Raw genomic sequence first — 12,909 nt, 5'->3', positions numbered from 1 at the left:
ATTCTCCTGGAATGACCCAGACAGGCAGGAGAAACAGGAAGAGGGCTGAGGTTTCATGAGCCTCCAGGTGAGGCTAATTCCTCACCTTACTGTGATTATGACAAAGTGCCAAGTGGTGCACATTTCCCCAGGCATCTGAACTGCACGCCCTCCTTTAGAGAGCATAGGCTTTGCTTTGGCAGGCAGCTCTCTCCCTGCAGAGGAGGACTCTTGAGGGCTGTCTCTGGAGCTCCGTTACTGAGAATCCACGGTCGCCTAGCCTCAGGGGCTGGCTTCGCCTTAACACTTAAGGCGAGTCCTCCCTGGAATCATCCACACTATCTGGGGAGCTGGAACTAGGGCAGCTCTGTATAAGCCTGGCTCACCGTCAGCTGCTCTGAAGCTGGGCTTGGGAACCTCCACACACTGCCTCCATGGACTCAGCTCACGACGCCAGCAGACTGCCATCCCAGGTGCGGGGCTCCTTCTCATCGTGGTGCCTCTCACCTTTTAGTCCCAAATCCTGACAGTCCCAGCTCCCTCGACCTCCCGGAAATCCAGCTTCTGTCCCTGCAACCTAGCCGGTCATATTGGTCGGCTCAGAACCCCCCGACCTGGGCTGTAAACCAAAGACTGCGGTGGACAGGGTGGGAGTCCTGGCCTGGCTGGTTTCCCTCACCTCAGAGATCAAAGCTTGCACTGCTCACTGTCTGAAAGAGGCCGGTTCCTGTATTACATCCAGTTTTCCTGGTTATGGCAGGAGAGCAGTTCCCTGAGGTGACTCATAGGCAGAGGGAGCACAGACATTCATTTATAAATACACCGATGACATGCCAAGGCTCATTAGTTTCACAACCAAATGAAGTGATGAGCATCCGTCCACGAGTGCCCAGGGCTCCTTGGGAAATGGTTGGCCCTATGGAAGGGCAGGAGAGGCACTGAGGGGCTGGAGAATGACCGAACCGATTTCTGAGTATCTTGGCTGAATGAATTGTTTTAGAAATCCAATCACAGAAATGCAAATGAGTGGTTCTCACATAGTTTCCTTATAGCAGCGGGACCCTTTCTTTAAACAAAAGCTTTTAAGGGTGCCAACAGGTGAAACATTTAATACGGCCTCTCCTGATGAGAGCCAGGGAATGGGGGGCCTGAGTGCTGGGGCCTCAGAGGACCCCAGAGTACATCACGGCCCCCAGGGGGGCGTCCCCACGCCTATCACTGACCCCAGGATGAGTACCCCCAAGAATATGACAGCCCACCGGGTGGGTACCCCCAGAGCACATTATTACCCCCAGGGAGGGCATCCCCAAGCATATCACAGACCCCAGGGTGGGTACCCCCAGAGTGCATCACAGCCCCTGGGGAGGGAGTCCCCAGTGTCTCATGGACCCCAGGGTGGGCACCCCCAGAATGCATCACAATCGCCAGGGTGGGTGTCCCCAGAACACGTCACAGCCCCAGGGTGGACATCCTCAGAGTGCATCACAGCCCCTGGGGTGGGAGTCCCAGAGAGCATCACGACTCCTAGGGTAGGCACCCACAGAGCATATCATGGCCCCTGGGTGACCCTGGGGGGCTGGGTAGGTGCTGCATGATCCTGGTCCTGGGTCCAACTCCCGCCACTGCCCCATCCTGTAACCATCTGGACACAGAGAACGGGCAGGGTTCCATGTTAATGCCAAGGAGAGGAGCCACCACCCGCAGAAAACGAAGGAAGCTCCTGGGAGCATGAAAGAATGAGTCATTTGCATTTATCCCAAGAAAGGGCTCATGAAGTCTTAAGTTTAAACAGATAAAATCAGACTAGGGTGGGGTGGGAGGAGCCTCCCTAGGCTCCTGAGGAACTGCCTGGTACTGAATGAGGTGGGGCAGGAACAAGGTGCAGGTGCTGGTCTCTCCTTCTGGAACATTCCGCCATATGTTCCTGGGGGTGGATGGCCCCCCTGCAGGCCAAGCTCGACCAGCACCACCCTGCCCACTCTTCTGTGAGCTGTCCTTGGCACAATGCTTCCAGAGAACCCAAGGACGCGCCCAGAGTGATCCCAATGACTACTGAGGTGGCCCCACTGGGAGACCCACAAAACCGTCAACGCCCCTTGGGCTAGCAGCTACACGCACCTTCAGTGCTGGAGTCATGCAGCAGGGCTGGTGGACTAGATGGTCTCTGAGTGCAGTCAATTCTGTCGGTAAGGGAAAGCACTGGAAGACAGCCCTGCCCGAGGTGCAGCCACAGATGACAGGAAGGGACGTGTCACTCTGCCAACAGAGACAAAGGGTGTGTGGTGTCTCACAGAACCGTCTGCATCCCCACTGTAAAGATGGGCACTGAGGCTCAGGAAGGTTAGAGACGTTGCCTGGTGTCACACAGCTGTTGAACCTGGCGTAAGGAAGAGGAACCCAGGCCAGAGCTGGCAACCTGAAGACCAGGGATGTTTGGACAGAACTTGCTCCTACAGAATCAGGGGACCTGCACTGCTGCCTACCTCGAAAGCCACAGAGGACTGGGCATAGGACAAGGAGGAGGAGGAGGGCACTCAGTCAGTTGGCGTGGCAGAGTGGGGGGTGCCAGAAGGCACTGCAAGAGGGGGATGCTCAGTCAGTCAGTGGGACAGAGTGGGGGGCAATGGAAGGCACCACAGGAGGTAGGGGCTCAGTCACAGGGGCAGAGTGGGTGGCGCTGGAAGGCACCGAAGGAGGTGGGGGGCTCAGTCAGTCAGCGGGGCAGAGTGGGGGCATTCAGTCAGTGCAGGGGGGGCAATCAGTCAGCAGGGCAGAGTGGGGGGCACTGGAAAGCACCACAGGAGGTGGGGGGCTCAGTCATTGGGGCAGAGTGGGGGGGCGCCGAAGGCACTGCAGGAGGGGGGCACTCAGTCAGTCAGCAAGGCAGAGTAGGGGCACCAGAAGGCACTGCAGGCCTGCGTCTGGGGCCTCTCAGCACCAGGACTGGGCTTTGTGAGCGAGGGCTGAGGGTGCAAGGTGAGGGCCAAGCGTTCCTGCACGGGTGTTCCCTCAGGCGGGGATCCTGAAGCCGAGATGCACTCACTGTCTTACTTTGTGCGTCTTTTTCTCTGTGCGTTATCCAGTATTTGGCCTTGTGCACGTTTAACTCAATCAGCAATGATCAGATAAAATTCCCTGTTGAAGTTCTTTCCTTCTATTCCATCCCGGGGATGAACAACAAAATATGTTCACCTATTAAAAATTCATAAAGACATCAAATCCAACAAGAGAATCTGTACCTGACAAGATGACTGTTGACCCAGGATGCCTCTGGTGTTGGCTGGAGACCATGCACTTGGAGTCAGCCAGCCACTCCCAGACCTGCCCCTGGCCAGCTTCGGTTACACAGCCCCCATACAGTCAGTTTCTGCATCTGTGAGACAGGGAGGAGGACAGCCCTGCCTCACAGGCTCTGGGGAGGGCTACCTGAGACCATGCACGCAGAGCCCCAGGTACAGTGCCCAGCACCCAGGACGCACACACTCAGTGTCACATTCTACACTGTAGGAGGCTGAGGCAGGAGGATCATTTGAGCCCAGGAGTTCGAGACCAGCCTTGGGAATACAGTGAGACCTTATCTCTATAAAAAATAATAATAATAAATAAATAAAATTAGCCGGGAGTGGTGGCTCACATCTGCAGTCCCAGCTACTCAGGGGCCGAGGTGGGAGGATGGCTTGAGCCTGGGAGGTGGAGGCTGCAGTGAGCGGAGAAGATCAGGTCACCACACTCTGGCCTGGGCAACAGAGCAAAACCCTGTTTCAAAAAACAAAAGTAGATTTAAAAATTGGCAAAAGGTCTCTATGTCTTCCAAACAGTCCATGAGATTCCTCCCATTCTGTCACCCATGAAGTATTAAGTAGGTCTTAACTGGAGTTCCTGCAGTCGAGGCCGATCCCTTATACTAGTAGCTGTTTGATGGCCAGCAAGTTACTCACCCACCCAGTGCTTACAGGAGAAGGCTGGGCTCCAAGACCCAGAGGCCCTAACCTGGCTCATTCTATCCTGAAAGCATGAAATCCAGGTGCATCAGCCACTCCGGGCAGGTTCTCCAGGAAACTCAGGGTGTGTGAGTGGAGAGCTTGGGAGCTGAGCTCTTCCTCAGCTGCTGGGACCGGCAGAGAGACCAGAAGCCTTGGGTCTGCACTAGCAGGGAGCAGCTATTTTTAAGTGACATGTCTCAGCTATTTCGAGATTTGGGTTTTTATTTTATTTATTTATTTCTGTACTTTCTCATGACTCACATATTTCAAAATGGTGTCTCAGGCATTTTTAATGCTGAAATCATCTCGACTCCACAGCTGGTCAAAAAAATAGTCTAAGAGCAAATCAGCTCTTCATCATCCAAATAAAAAAATGTACATATTAAGAGTCATCAAACTGCCACCGCTGGAAGAAACCCATGTTGGTATTTTTCCATTAAAAATGTAACACATCATTCAGTTTAGGAAATATTGTATATTTCCTCAAATGTGCTCTGAAAGACTTTGAATTGGCCTCCCTGGAAGGCCGCTGAGGGGTCAAATGTACCTGAGGCCCTGCACCCCACCTCCTCCGCCTGCACCAGCTCTCCTGGGTCGGGGAACCCACGCGGGCCTCTATACCCGCGCCTCAGGCTGCAGCAACCCACATTATTCACATTCAGTGGACAAAGGATCACTCAGTATTCAATCTCACCACTTCAGAAAATTACAGAGGGAAATGGCACACAGAAGTTGGAGTGCAATTCGCTGCAGTTCAGTTCTGAGGAAGACCCACCCCTCAGCCAGGGCTGGCAGTGCCTGAGGACCCCCTAGCCTGACCAGCCCACGAGGGATGCAGGGTGGGGTGCGGGGCCTCTCTGCCCTCACCAGGGCAGCAGACCACAGTTCTCCAAGAGGTGGGTAAAATTTGAATGGCCAGCAGGTGGGGCACTCGGAGGTGGCATGAGGCTGTTCGGAGGCCCTGGGAATCCGGGAGGGAGGTTTATTCTCCAGCGCGCACTAGGAGGTGAAATCCATGAGCAAGGGAGGTGGCCCTGGTGGCTTTATCAGCTGGAAGGCAGGTAAGTTTGGAGGCTTCTGAAGCGAGGGCAGGCGCTGAGGCCTGAGGCTCAACCAATGCTTAGAAAACTATGCGCTGAGGGCCCCTATCTGAATGCTTGGGACCAGAAGAGTTTGGAATTTCAAAATTTTTCAGATTTTGGAACATCTGCAGGTAGAGAATAAGATACCTTGGGGATGAGAACCAAAGCTAAATACAAAATTCATTTGTGTTTCATACACACCTTGTACAATACTGCCTGAAAGTAACTTTATAAAATACGTGAAATAATTTCATGCATAAAACAAACTTTTAACCGTGCCTGGACTGCAACCTGCCACACGAGGTCAGGTGTGGAAGTTTCCGCTTGTGACGTCATGGCACTCCAACGGTGCTGGATTGCGGGGCACTCAGGATTTCAGACTTCCAGATACTCAACCAGTACTTGGATTCCTAATTTACATGTCAGAAATGCCTGCTATTTCTTGGGTTGACATTTCTTTCTGCAAATGTCTGAAATTCCTAAGTTAAATTCTCTATGTATCATCTACATGCTACTAAGCTATTATGAAATTTCATATTTGAAGCCAGTCAGTTGCAAAAACAAGAATATTCCTTGTTTCAACTCAGGATGACAGGTTATTACCTAAAGGTCACATAATAGCTAGTATAATGCCTTCAAACTTAAAGAAAAGAAAAGTTATCCAGGGGTGAAGAAAAGCAATTAAACCAGAAACTTCCATAAAAACATGTCCAGTGGAACTGAGCAGATTGCCAAAGTGTGGGAGAAAAAGGGCCAGCAAAAAAATGGTTAATGCTAGCCTTCCGAGGAGGAGGTCTCCCAGAACCCAGTCAGAGAGGAGCAGGCGGAGGGACCTATAAAGCCTGGTGCCAAGGGGCAAGACTCACTGGCTCAGAGGAGGACTTGCCTGCCAGCAGGGAAACTTCCCTCTAGGTCCCAGGGCGGGTCTCGTCCTTTCTCCAGCCCTGCTCAGGCATTTGGCAGTTTCAGGTCCGGCAGAAGCACAGCTCCTGCAGCCGGGCTCCAAGCATACCTTCAGCCTGATGGGACCAACCGAGGAGGCTCCCGGGAGCACAGGAGGGGCTGCAACCCAGGTAGGACTCAGCCTCAGGCTCCAGGTTCTGGGGCCTGCCGGTGCCGCCCCACTGACTAGGGGTGCAGGGGGTGGTGCCACCCAGGCCACTGTCCTGTTATGGGATCAGCTGGACGCAGACGTGCACTGACATCTCACCCTCTGGTGACAGCTGCACCCCACTTCCCAAACTCAAGGCACAGACCCCTGTCCCAGTGAGCTCCCGAGGTCTCAGCAGGAGGCTTTGCCCGGATGGCCACAGCAGGGGGCTTTGCCCGCCCAGCCTCTCTGAACAGGTGCTGAAAGCTGGGCCCAGGATTCCGTCACATTCTATCCTAGCAAGAACGTGTCTCACACAGGAAAGTAAGGGTACCCACTCTGCCCTGCACCATGGCGCTTGGTCACCCTCACTAACCCCACAGTCCTGGAAGCGCCAAGTCCTGCATCCTCTTTACAGATGCTGACTTAATACGGCTGCCTCCAGTGTGGCTTTAGTTTCTATAATAAGCAGAGGAAATCTGAAGTGAAGTCTCGGACTGTTCATAACTCCATGGCCACCTCAGGGCCAGCAAGGAGCTGCACACTTGGCTCCTCTCACCCAAGACACTAGACACGAGACACTAGGACACATCAGAGAGACACCAGGTACCGTGTCTTCTCAGTGTCCGCCAGGGACCAAAGACTCAACTTACATGGGAAAGAAATGAATGACCCATTTATTTTTCCCTCGGAGTTCATTTAACAAAGTTAGGGAAGAAAAGAAACATATGTTAAGGGCTCTGTCCACCTTTAAAATGCCTGCCACGCTGCAGTCTAATACTTTCCAAAATTTCTACATGTAAAGAGCAAACCAAGTCCTCTGTGCCATTTTTAAGAAATCAAATACAGAGGCTTTCAACCTTCCTGACAGAGCCTGAGAACAGAGGCATTTATGCTGCTCCATGCTATTACCCACTAAAGATGAATCAGGAGTGCAAAACAACCAATAAAATCAAATCTATCAGCCACAGCTAAGTGAAGGTTATTAGATACTTTTTTTTAAATTGCATTTTAGGTTTTGGGGTACATGTGAAGAACATGCAAGATTGTTGCACACACATGACAGTGTGATTTGCTGCCTTCCTCCCCATCACCTGTATCTGGCGGTTATTGAATACTTTTAAAATAACTGACACCAAGGCAGGGATTCATCTTGTCTTCCCCTACCCTTCTTTTTTGAGACAGGGATCTCACTCCAGTTGCTTAGGCTAGAGTGCTGTGGTGCAATTTCGGCTCACTGCAGCCTCAACCTGCGGGGCTCAGGCAATCCTCCCACCTCAGCCTCCTGAGTAGCTGAGACTACAGGCGTGTACCACTGTGCCCAGCTACTCTGTATTTTTTAAGTAGAGATAGGGTCTCGCCATGTTGCCCAGGCTGGTCTCAATCTCAAACACCTAGACTTGAGCAATCTTCCCATCTCATCCTCCTAAAGTGCTGGAATTACAGTCTGGCTTTTTTTTTTTTTTTTTTAAACAGGTATTTTCAGGCAATAGGTCAATAAATCTCTAGTCTGGTTTTGCAGCACCTCAAAATAGTAACTCCTGGCTGGGTGTGGTGGCTCATACCTGTAATCCCAGCACTGCAGGAGGCCGAGGTGGGCCAATCATTTGAGGTCAGCAGTTCGAGACCACCCTGGCCAACATGGCAAAACCTATCTCTACTAAAAACATAAAAAATTAGCCAGGCACAGTGGCTCACACCTGTAATCCCAGCACTATGGGAGGCCAAGGCAGACAGATCACTAGAGGTCAGAAGCTCAAGACTGGCCTGGCCAACATGGTGAAACTCCATCTCTACTAAAAATATAAAAAATTAGCCAGGCGTGGTGGTGCACACCTTTAATCCCAGCTACTCGGGAGGCTGAGGCAGGAGAATCACTCTAATCTGTGAGGTGGAGGTTGCAGCGAGCCGAGATTGTACCACTGTACTCCAGCCTGGGCAACAGTGAGACTCCATCTCAAAAAAAATTAAAAAATCAAAATAATAACTCCTAATGATTTCAAAGGATAAAATGAAAACTCCCAAAGGAAAAACAACTCAAACCCATTTTGAAGTGTTGGCTTCCTCCAGGGCACCAGCGCCATCTGGGCCGGGTAATTCTTTGCTGGGCTCGGGTGCCTGTCCTGTGCACTGTAGGGAGCTGAGTGGCTGCCCTGGCCCCACCAGCATGCCCCTAGCTGCAACAGCCCCCACATCCCCAGAGACCACCAGTGTCCACAGGCTGAGAACCCCCCGGGCCCGCTGCATAATTTCCAAGAGTACAGCAAGACAGGGCATGGCAGGACCCTCCCCATCCACAGCAGAGCCAGAGCACCACCACGGAGACAGCCTGCAGAAACAGAGCTTAGGAGGAGGGAGTCTCTCCCTAGAGTTTCTTCCTAGGTTATAAACAGCACTGTAAAATATATTAGGTTTTACAATAATTTGTTAAAATGAGGAATAAAACTTAAAATATTATTTTCCAAAACAATGACCCCTTTCATTCTATGTTACGGAAATAAGTTTCATTTCTGGCATATAAACATAGAACCAGCATGCATGAGCAAACCGCTGAATTTCTGTGATCTATTTTATTTTAAGAGAAGATTCTGTTCCAATTTCCAGCTTTCCAGACCCACTCTCTTTCAAGAACACTGGGCTTTCCCTTCCGACCTCACTTCTTGCTCCATCAGCTGCTGAAATGCATTTTCCCCTCTCCTCACAAACGTGTTTTCCTGGGGCTGCTGTGCCCACACCCCTGTTGCTTCCTGGGCCTGCTCTGTGACTATAAAGGGAAAGAACACCCCTGCCTGTGGAGGTGACTCACATCCAGCCTCCAGCTGCAGCTAAGCGGCCATGAGACCTGCAGGAAAAAAGGCCGCATACTTCCCACAGGTGACTCTTCCACCCCAGCTCAACCACAGCCACCTCCTGAGCTCATAAAGCTGAAGTTCTGGCCTTCCCTGGGCTCCTGATACACCCAGACTCCACGGACACCCAGCCAGGGGTGCCAGACTTTGTCCCAAAGCTGGGGCCACTCAATGAGACTTAGTCCTCTCCTGTTGCTTCTCCAGGTACCCAGAAAATAAGCAGCTCCACACAGAACTGCACACGTCAGCCAACACCCGCAGGGATGCCCACTGGACAAGCACGAGAGGGCCCTCGCCTCCATGGACGTGCCATGCCAGCAGGCAGAGCATCTGTTTTTCCCACTCTCTGCAATTAACAAACCCAACCCAAACTGCCACAGGTGCTCCTCGTGTGGAGTTTCCTGTCTTACAAATGCTGGGCTCACTTCGAGGAGAGTCACGTTTCTTTTTAAAGATGGATTCATTGTTTGAAACAGATCTCTGGGAGCCTTTCGGCAAATCTTGAAAGCCGCACAGCACAGAGACATGGATGTGACTTCCCAAGCCCAGGGCATAGGCCTGGAGATGTACCCAGGCACCGTGCAGCCAGCAGCCCCCAACAGCACCTCCCCTGAGCTCAACCTGTCCCACCCGCTCCTGGGCACTGCCCTGACAAATGGGACGGGAGAGCTCTCAGAGCACCAGCAGTATGTGATTGGCCTCTTCCTCTCGTGCCTCTACACCATCTTCCTCTTCCCCATCGGCTTTGTGGGCAACATCCTGATCCTGGTGGTGAACATCAGCTTCCGCGAGAAGATGACCATCCCTGACCTGTACTTCATCAACCTGGCAGTGGCGGACCTCATCCTGGTGGCTGACTCCCTGATCGAGGTCTTCAACCTGCACGAGCAGTACTACGACATCGCCGTCCTGTGCACCTTCATGTCGCTCTTCCTGCAGGTCAACATGTACAGCAGCGTCTTCTTCCTTACCTGGATGAGCTTCGACCGCTACCTCGCCCTGGCCAGGGCCATGCGCTGCAGCCTGTTTCGTACCAAGCACCACGCGCGGCTAAGCTGCGGCCTCATCTGGATGGTGTCCGTGTCAGCTACGCTGGTGCCTTTCACCGCTGTGCACCTGCAGCACACTGATGATGCCTGCTTCTGCTTCGCGGATGTCCAGGAGGTACAGTGGCTAGAGGTCACGCTGGGCTTCATTGTGCCCTTCGCCATCATTGGTCTCTGCTACTCCCTCATTGTTCGGGTGCTGGTCAGGGCGCACCGGCACCGTGGGCTGCGGCCGCGGCGGCAGAAGGCACTCCGCATGATCCTGGCAGTGGTGCTGGTCTTCTTCGTCTGCTGGCTGCCGGAGAATGTCTTCATCAGTGTGCACCTCCTGCAGCGGACGCAGCCTGGGGCCGCTCCCTGCAAGCAGTCTTTCCGCCATGCCCACCCGCTCACCGGCCACATCGTCAACCTGGCGGCATTCTCCAACAGCTGCCTCAACCCCCTCATCTATAGCTTTCTCGGGGAAACCTTCAGGGACAAGCTGAGGCTGTACATTGAGCAGAAAACAAACTTGCCAGCCCTGAACCGCTTCTGCCACGCAGCCCTGAAGGCCGTCATTCCGGATAGCACTGAGCAGTCCGACGTGAGGTTCAGCAGTGCTGTGTAGCCAGCATCGGCCGCAGAGGAGCAGCCACGGTGTGCCTCTCAGGAGCTGCACTCACCTGGGTGGACAGAAGGCATAGCCACGTCCCGTCTCTAAACTGCAGTCAGACATGGCTACCAGCTCCTTGGGGCCTCGAGAGGGTCATGGTCAGATGTGGCTACCAGCTGCTTGTGAGGGTCACGGTCAGATATTGCTACTGGCTTTTTGGGGCCTTGTGAGGGTCACACTTGCCTGGTCCCCTTGAGGCTGCTGAGGAAACCTCAAGATTGTTCCTTCTTGATTTTGCAGTGCTCACATGGAATTGCTACAGTCAAAAAACGATCACCCTGCAGGGTCCAAAGGCCAGCAGTGACTAGTCTGTTGCCCAGCTCCTCCCTGCATACCCTGCCTGCTGCCACAGGAAATGATTCTGACACCTTTGACCATGAAAGCCACATAGAGAGGCTGCTGTGGATGGAGTAACTTAGTGACACGGTGACCCTAAATCAAATCTACCACTGTGGGAGAGCTGACGCCGGAGATACAAGGCACTGGTGGGGCTGAGCTACATGCTGCCGTGTGCCCTCTGCGCCTGCGGTCTGGAATGCATGTGTGAGATAGCTAGTGCACCACTGAGTTAAGGAGGAAAAGGAACACACCCTGCTCTGGTGCACGCCTGAGCATCCTCCATTTTCCAGGACAGCAGTAACAGAGCTGCATGGCCGCGCCAGGCCTGCAAGGAGCACCGGGAATTCAGCCCGTAGCAGCAGGAAGTCCCCTCTGCCAAGTGCCCACTGTGTCCTCCATCTTCCAGGACAGCAGCAACAGCTCCGCAAGGCCTCACCAGGCCTGCAAGGAGCACCGGGCACTCGGCCCATGGCAGCAGGAAGGCCCCTCTGTTGAGTGCCCGCCGCCTGCTCCAAGGCATTCAGCCACTGCTTGTTTACATCATCATGGCAACCGCACTCACATGGACAGAGACAGTGTGAGCAGCCGTGTGGGTTAATGGGGTGCCAGGACAATGAAATACTCCAGCAAGTGTGGCTGACGAATTTGCTTCTACAGAAATAACAGTGAGGACAACTGCAGTGATGATGTAAAAACCTTCCCATAAAATGTAAGAAAAGTTGATGAGGCTGGGGATGCTCGGCCTTTGTCAATAAAACAGTCATGTATGGATTTTTCCAGAGGCTCTGTCTTGGGGGTCTGCCAAGTGGGGTGGGAATGGGGCTCTCGGGAACCCCTGTACCAGAATCCCTCCCCACTCACGGAAAACACAGCCCTCCCGTGCTGTCCTGAAAATTCTCACAAGGCCAGCCTCTAGGTCTGACCGACCGGACCTAACCCAGCATTTCTAGGCCATGCAAAATGCCGTGTCCTGACACGTCCGCTGTCATGCTTAGGCACCATCATGAGCCTCATATGAATGCAGGAGACAGGCCTCAGCCTTTCTTATGTCTCAGCAGCCTGTGTGACATAAGCTGCCTTTCTAGAAGACTCTGGGTCTCTCAGCCGGGAAGAGCCTGCATTCGAGGCCAAAGTGCTCTGTGGTTCCCAGGTGCTCCAAGAGCGGCTGGCTGGGAAGGTTCCTGCTCCTCCTCCCATTGCTGGGGCCTGATCCCGGTGCCGCTCCCCTCCCTCCTGCCTCACCCACCTAGCAGTAGGCGGTCCCTGATGTTAGCAAGGTGTTCCTGAACCAGCGCCTGCTCCTCAGTCTGCACAGAAACCTGTGCAGGGAGTGGGAGGAAACCTCACGACCGGCCCTCCCAACAGAGGGCCGGGATATGTGGGTGAGGAATTGAATGCCTGCACTCTACCCCTTCACTTCACCTGTTTGCAGTTCTATTCCATTTAAAGCCATGATACTGTTTTTTATTTGTGATGACATAAAGTTTGATTTGCAAATACACTGAAAGGAAAAGGCAAGCCAATTTAAAGAAAACATCTGCAAAGGGAGCAGGTGGTTCACAGATACGGCATGCCCAAAGTCTAAATGCAGCCACACAGTGAGCCCCCAATTCTCTCTCCTTCTGTCTGTGGGACATGAGGGAACCACACAGTGAGCCCAGGAAACCCTCTCTCTCCTCCCCTCTGTGGGACATGAGAATTTGGGTCTCTCAGCCGGGAAGAGCCTGTATTCTCCATGACCTCAGCACCGTGGTGCCAGGATCCTCTCAGGAAGAGGGTGCTCGGCCCAGACTGTGGCCTGCAGGCACAGCATCTGCCCACTTCCACCAGGGTTGCCTTCCCCACAAACACCCCGCAGGGAAGCCTGGGAACAGGGCAGCACCCACACA

General features: G+C 53.2%; 2 protein-coding genes and 1 pseudogene across 11 annotated transcripts in view; 2 read left to right on the top strand and 1 right to left on the bottom strand.

Annotated features, from left to right (window-relative positions):
• Positions 1-12,909, bottom strand: part of CHLSN (cholesin) — a 124,415-nt gene that overhangs the window by 67,106 nt on the left and 44,400 nt on the right. For 3 of the 9 annotated variants that reach the window (XM_035289958.3, XM_078364223.1, XM_035289959.3), the window contains exon 3: positions 2,098-2,235. The exons of the other annotated variants lie outside the window; for them this stretch is intronic. In XM_035289958.3, the coding sequence (XP_035145849.3) occupies positions 2,098-2,235 (138 nt within the window). The remainder of the gene's footprint in view (positions 1-2,097; positions 2,236-12,909) is intronic. 9 annotated transcript variants of the gene reach the window in all.
• On the top strand, positions 5,909-11,791 carry GPER1 (G protein-coupled estrogen receptor 1). 2 transcript variants are annotated; one of them, XM_002744447.6, is made up of 2 exons: positions 5,909-6,117; positions 9,188-11,791. In XM_002744447.6, the coding sequence occupies exon 2, from the start codon at positions 9,509-9,511 to the stop codon at positions 10,634-10,636; it is 1,128 nt and encodes a 375-aa protein (XP_002744493.1). In that variant the 5' UTR covers positions 5,909-6,117; positions 9,188-9,508; the 3' UTR covers positions 10,637-11,791. The 2 variants fall into 2 exon arrangements, with proteins under 2 accessions (XP_002744493.1, XP_008987341.1); XM_008989093.5 differs by having other exon boundaries at positions 8,739-11,791.
• Positions 10,743-11,791, top strand: LOC144581526 (uncharacterized; annotated as a pseudogene).

This window comes from Callithrix jacchus, chromosome 2 (assembly GCF_049354715.1).
Source record: "Callithrix jacchus isolate 240 chromosome 2, calJac240_pri, whole genome shotgun sequence".
NCBI classification, from domain to species: domain Eukaryota; kingdom Metazoa; phylum Chordata; class Mammalia; order Primates; family Cebidae; genus Callithrix; species Callithrix jacchus.
The sequence above is the reverse complement of the archived record's forward strand: the minus strand, read 5'-3'. Positions and strand labels throughout refer to the sequence as shown.

Coding starts and splice junctions, on each gene's coding strand:
- GPER1 (XM_002744447.6), top strand. CDS start 9,509: ATGGATGTGACTTCCCAAGCCCAGGGCATAGGCCTGGAGATGTACCCA.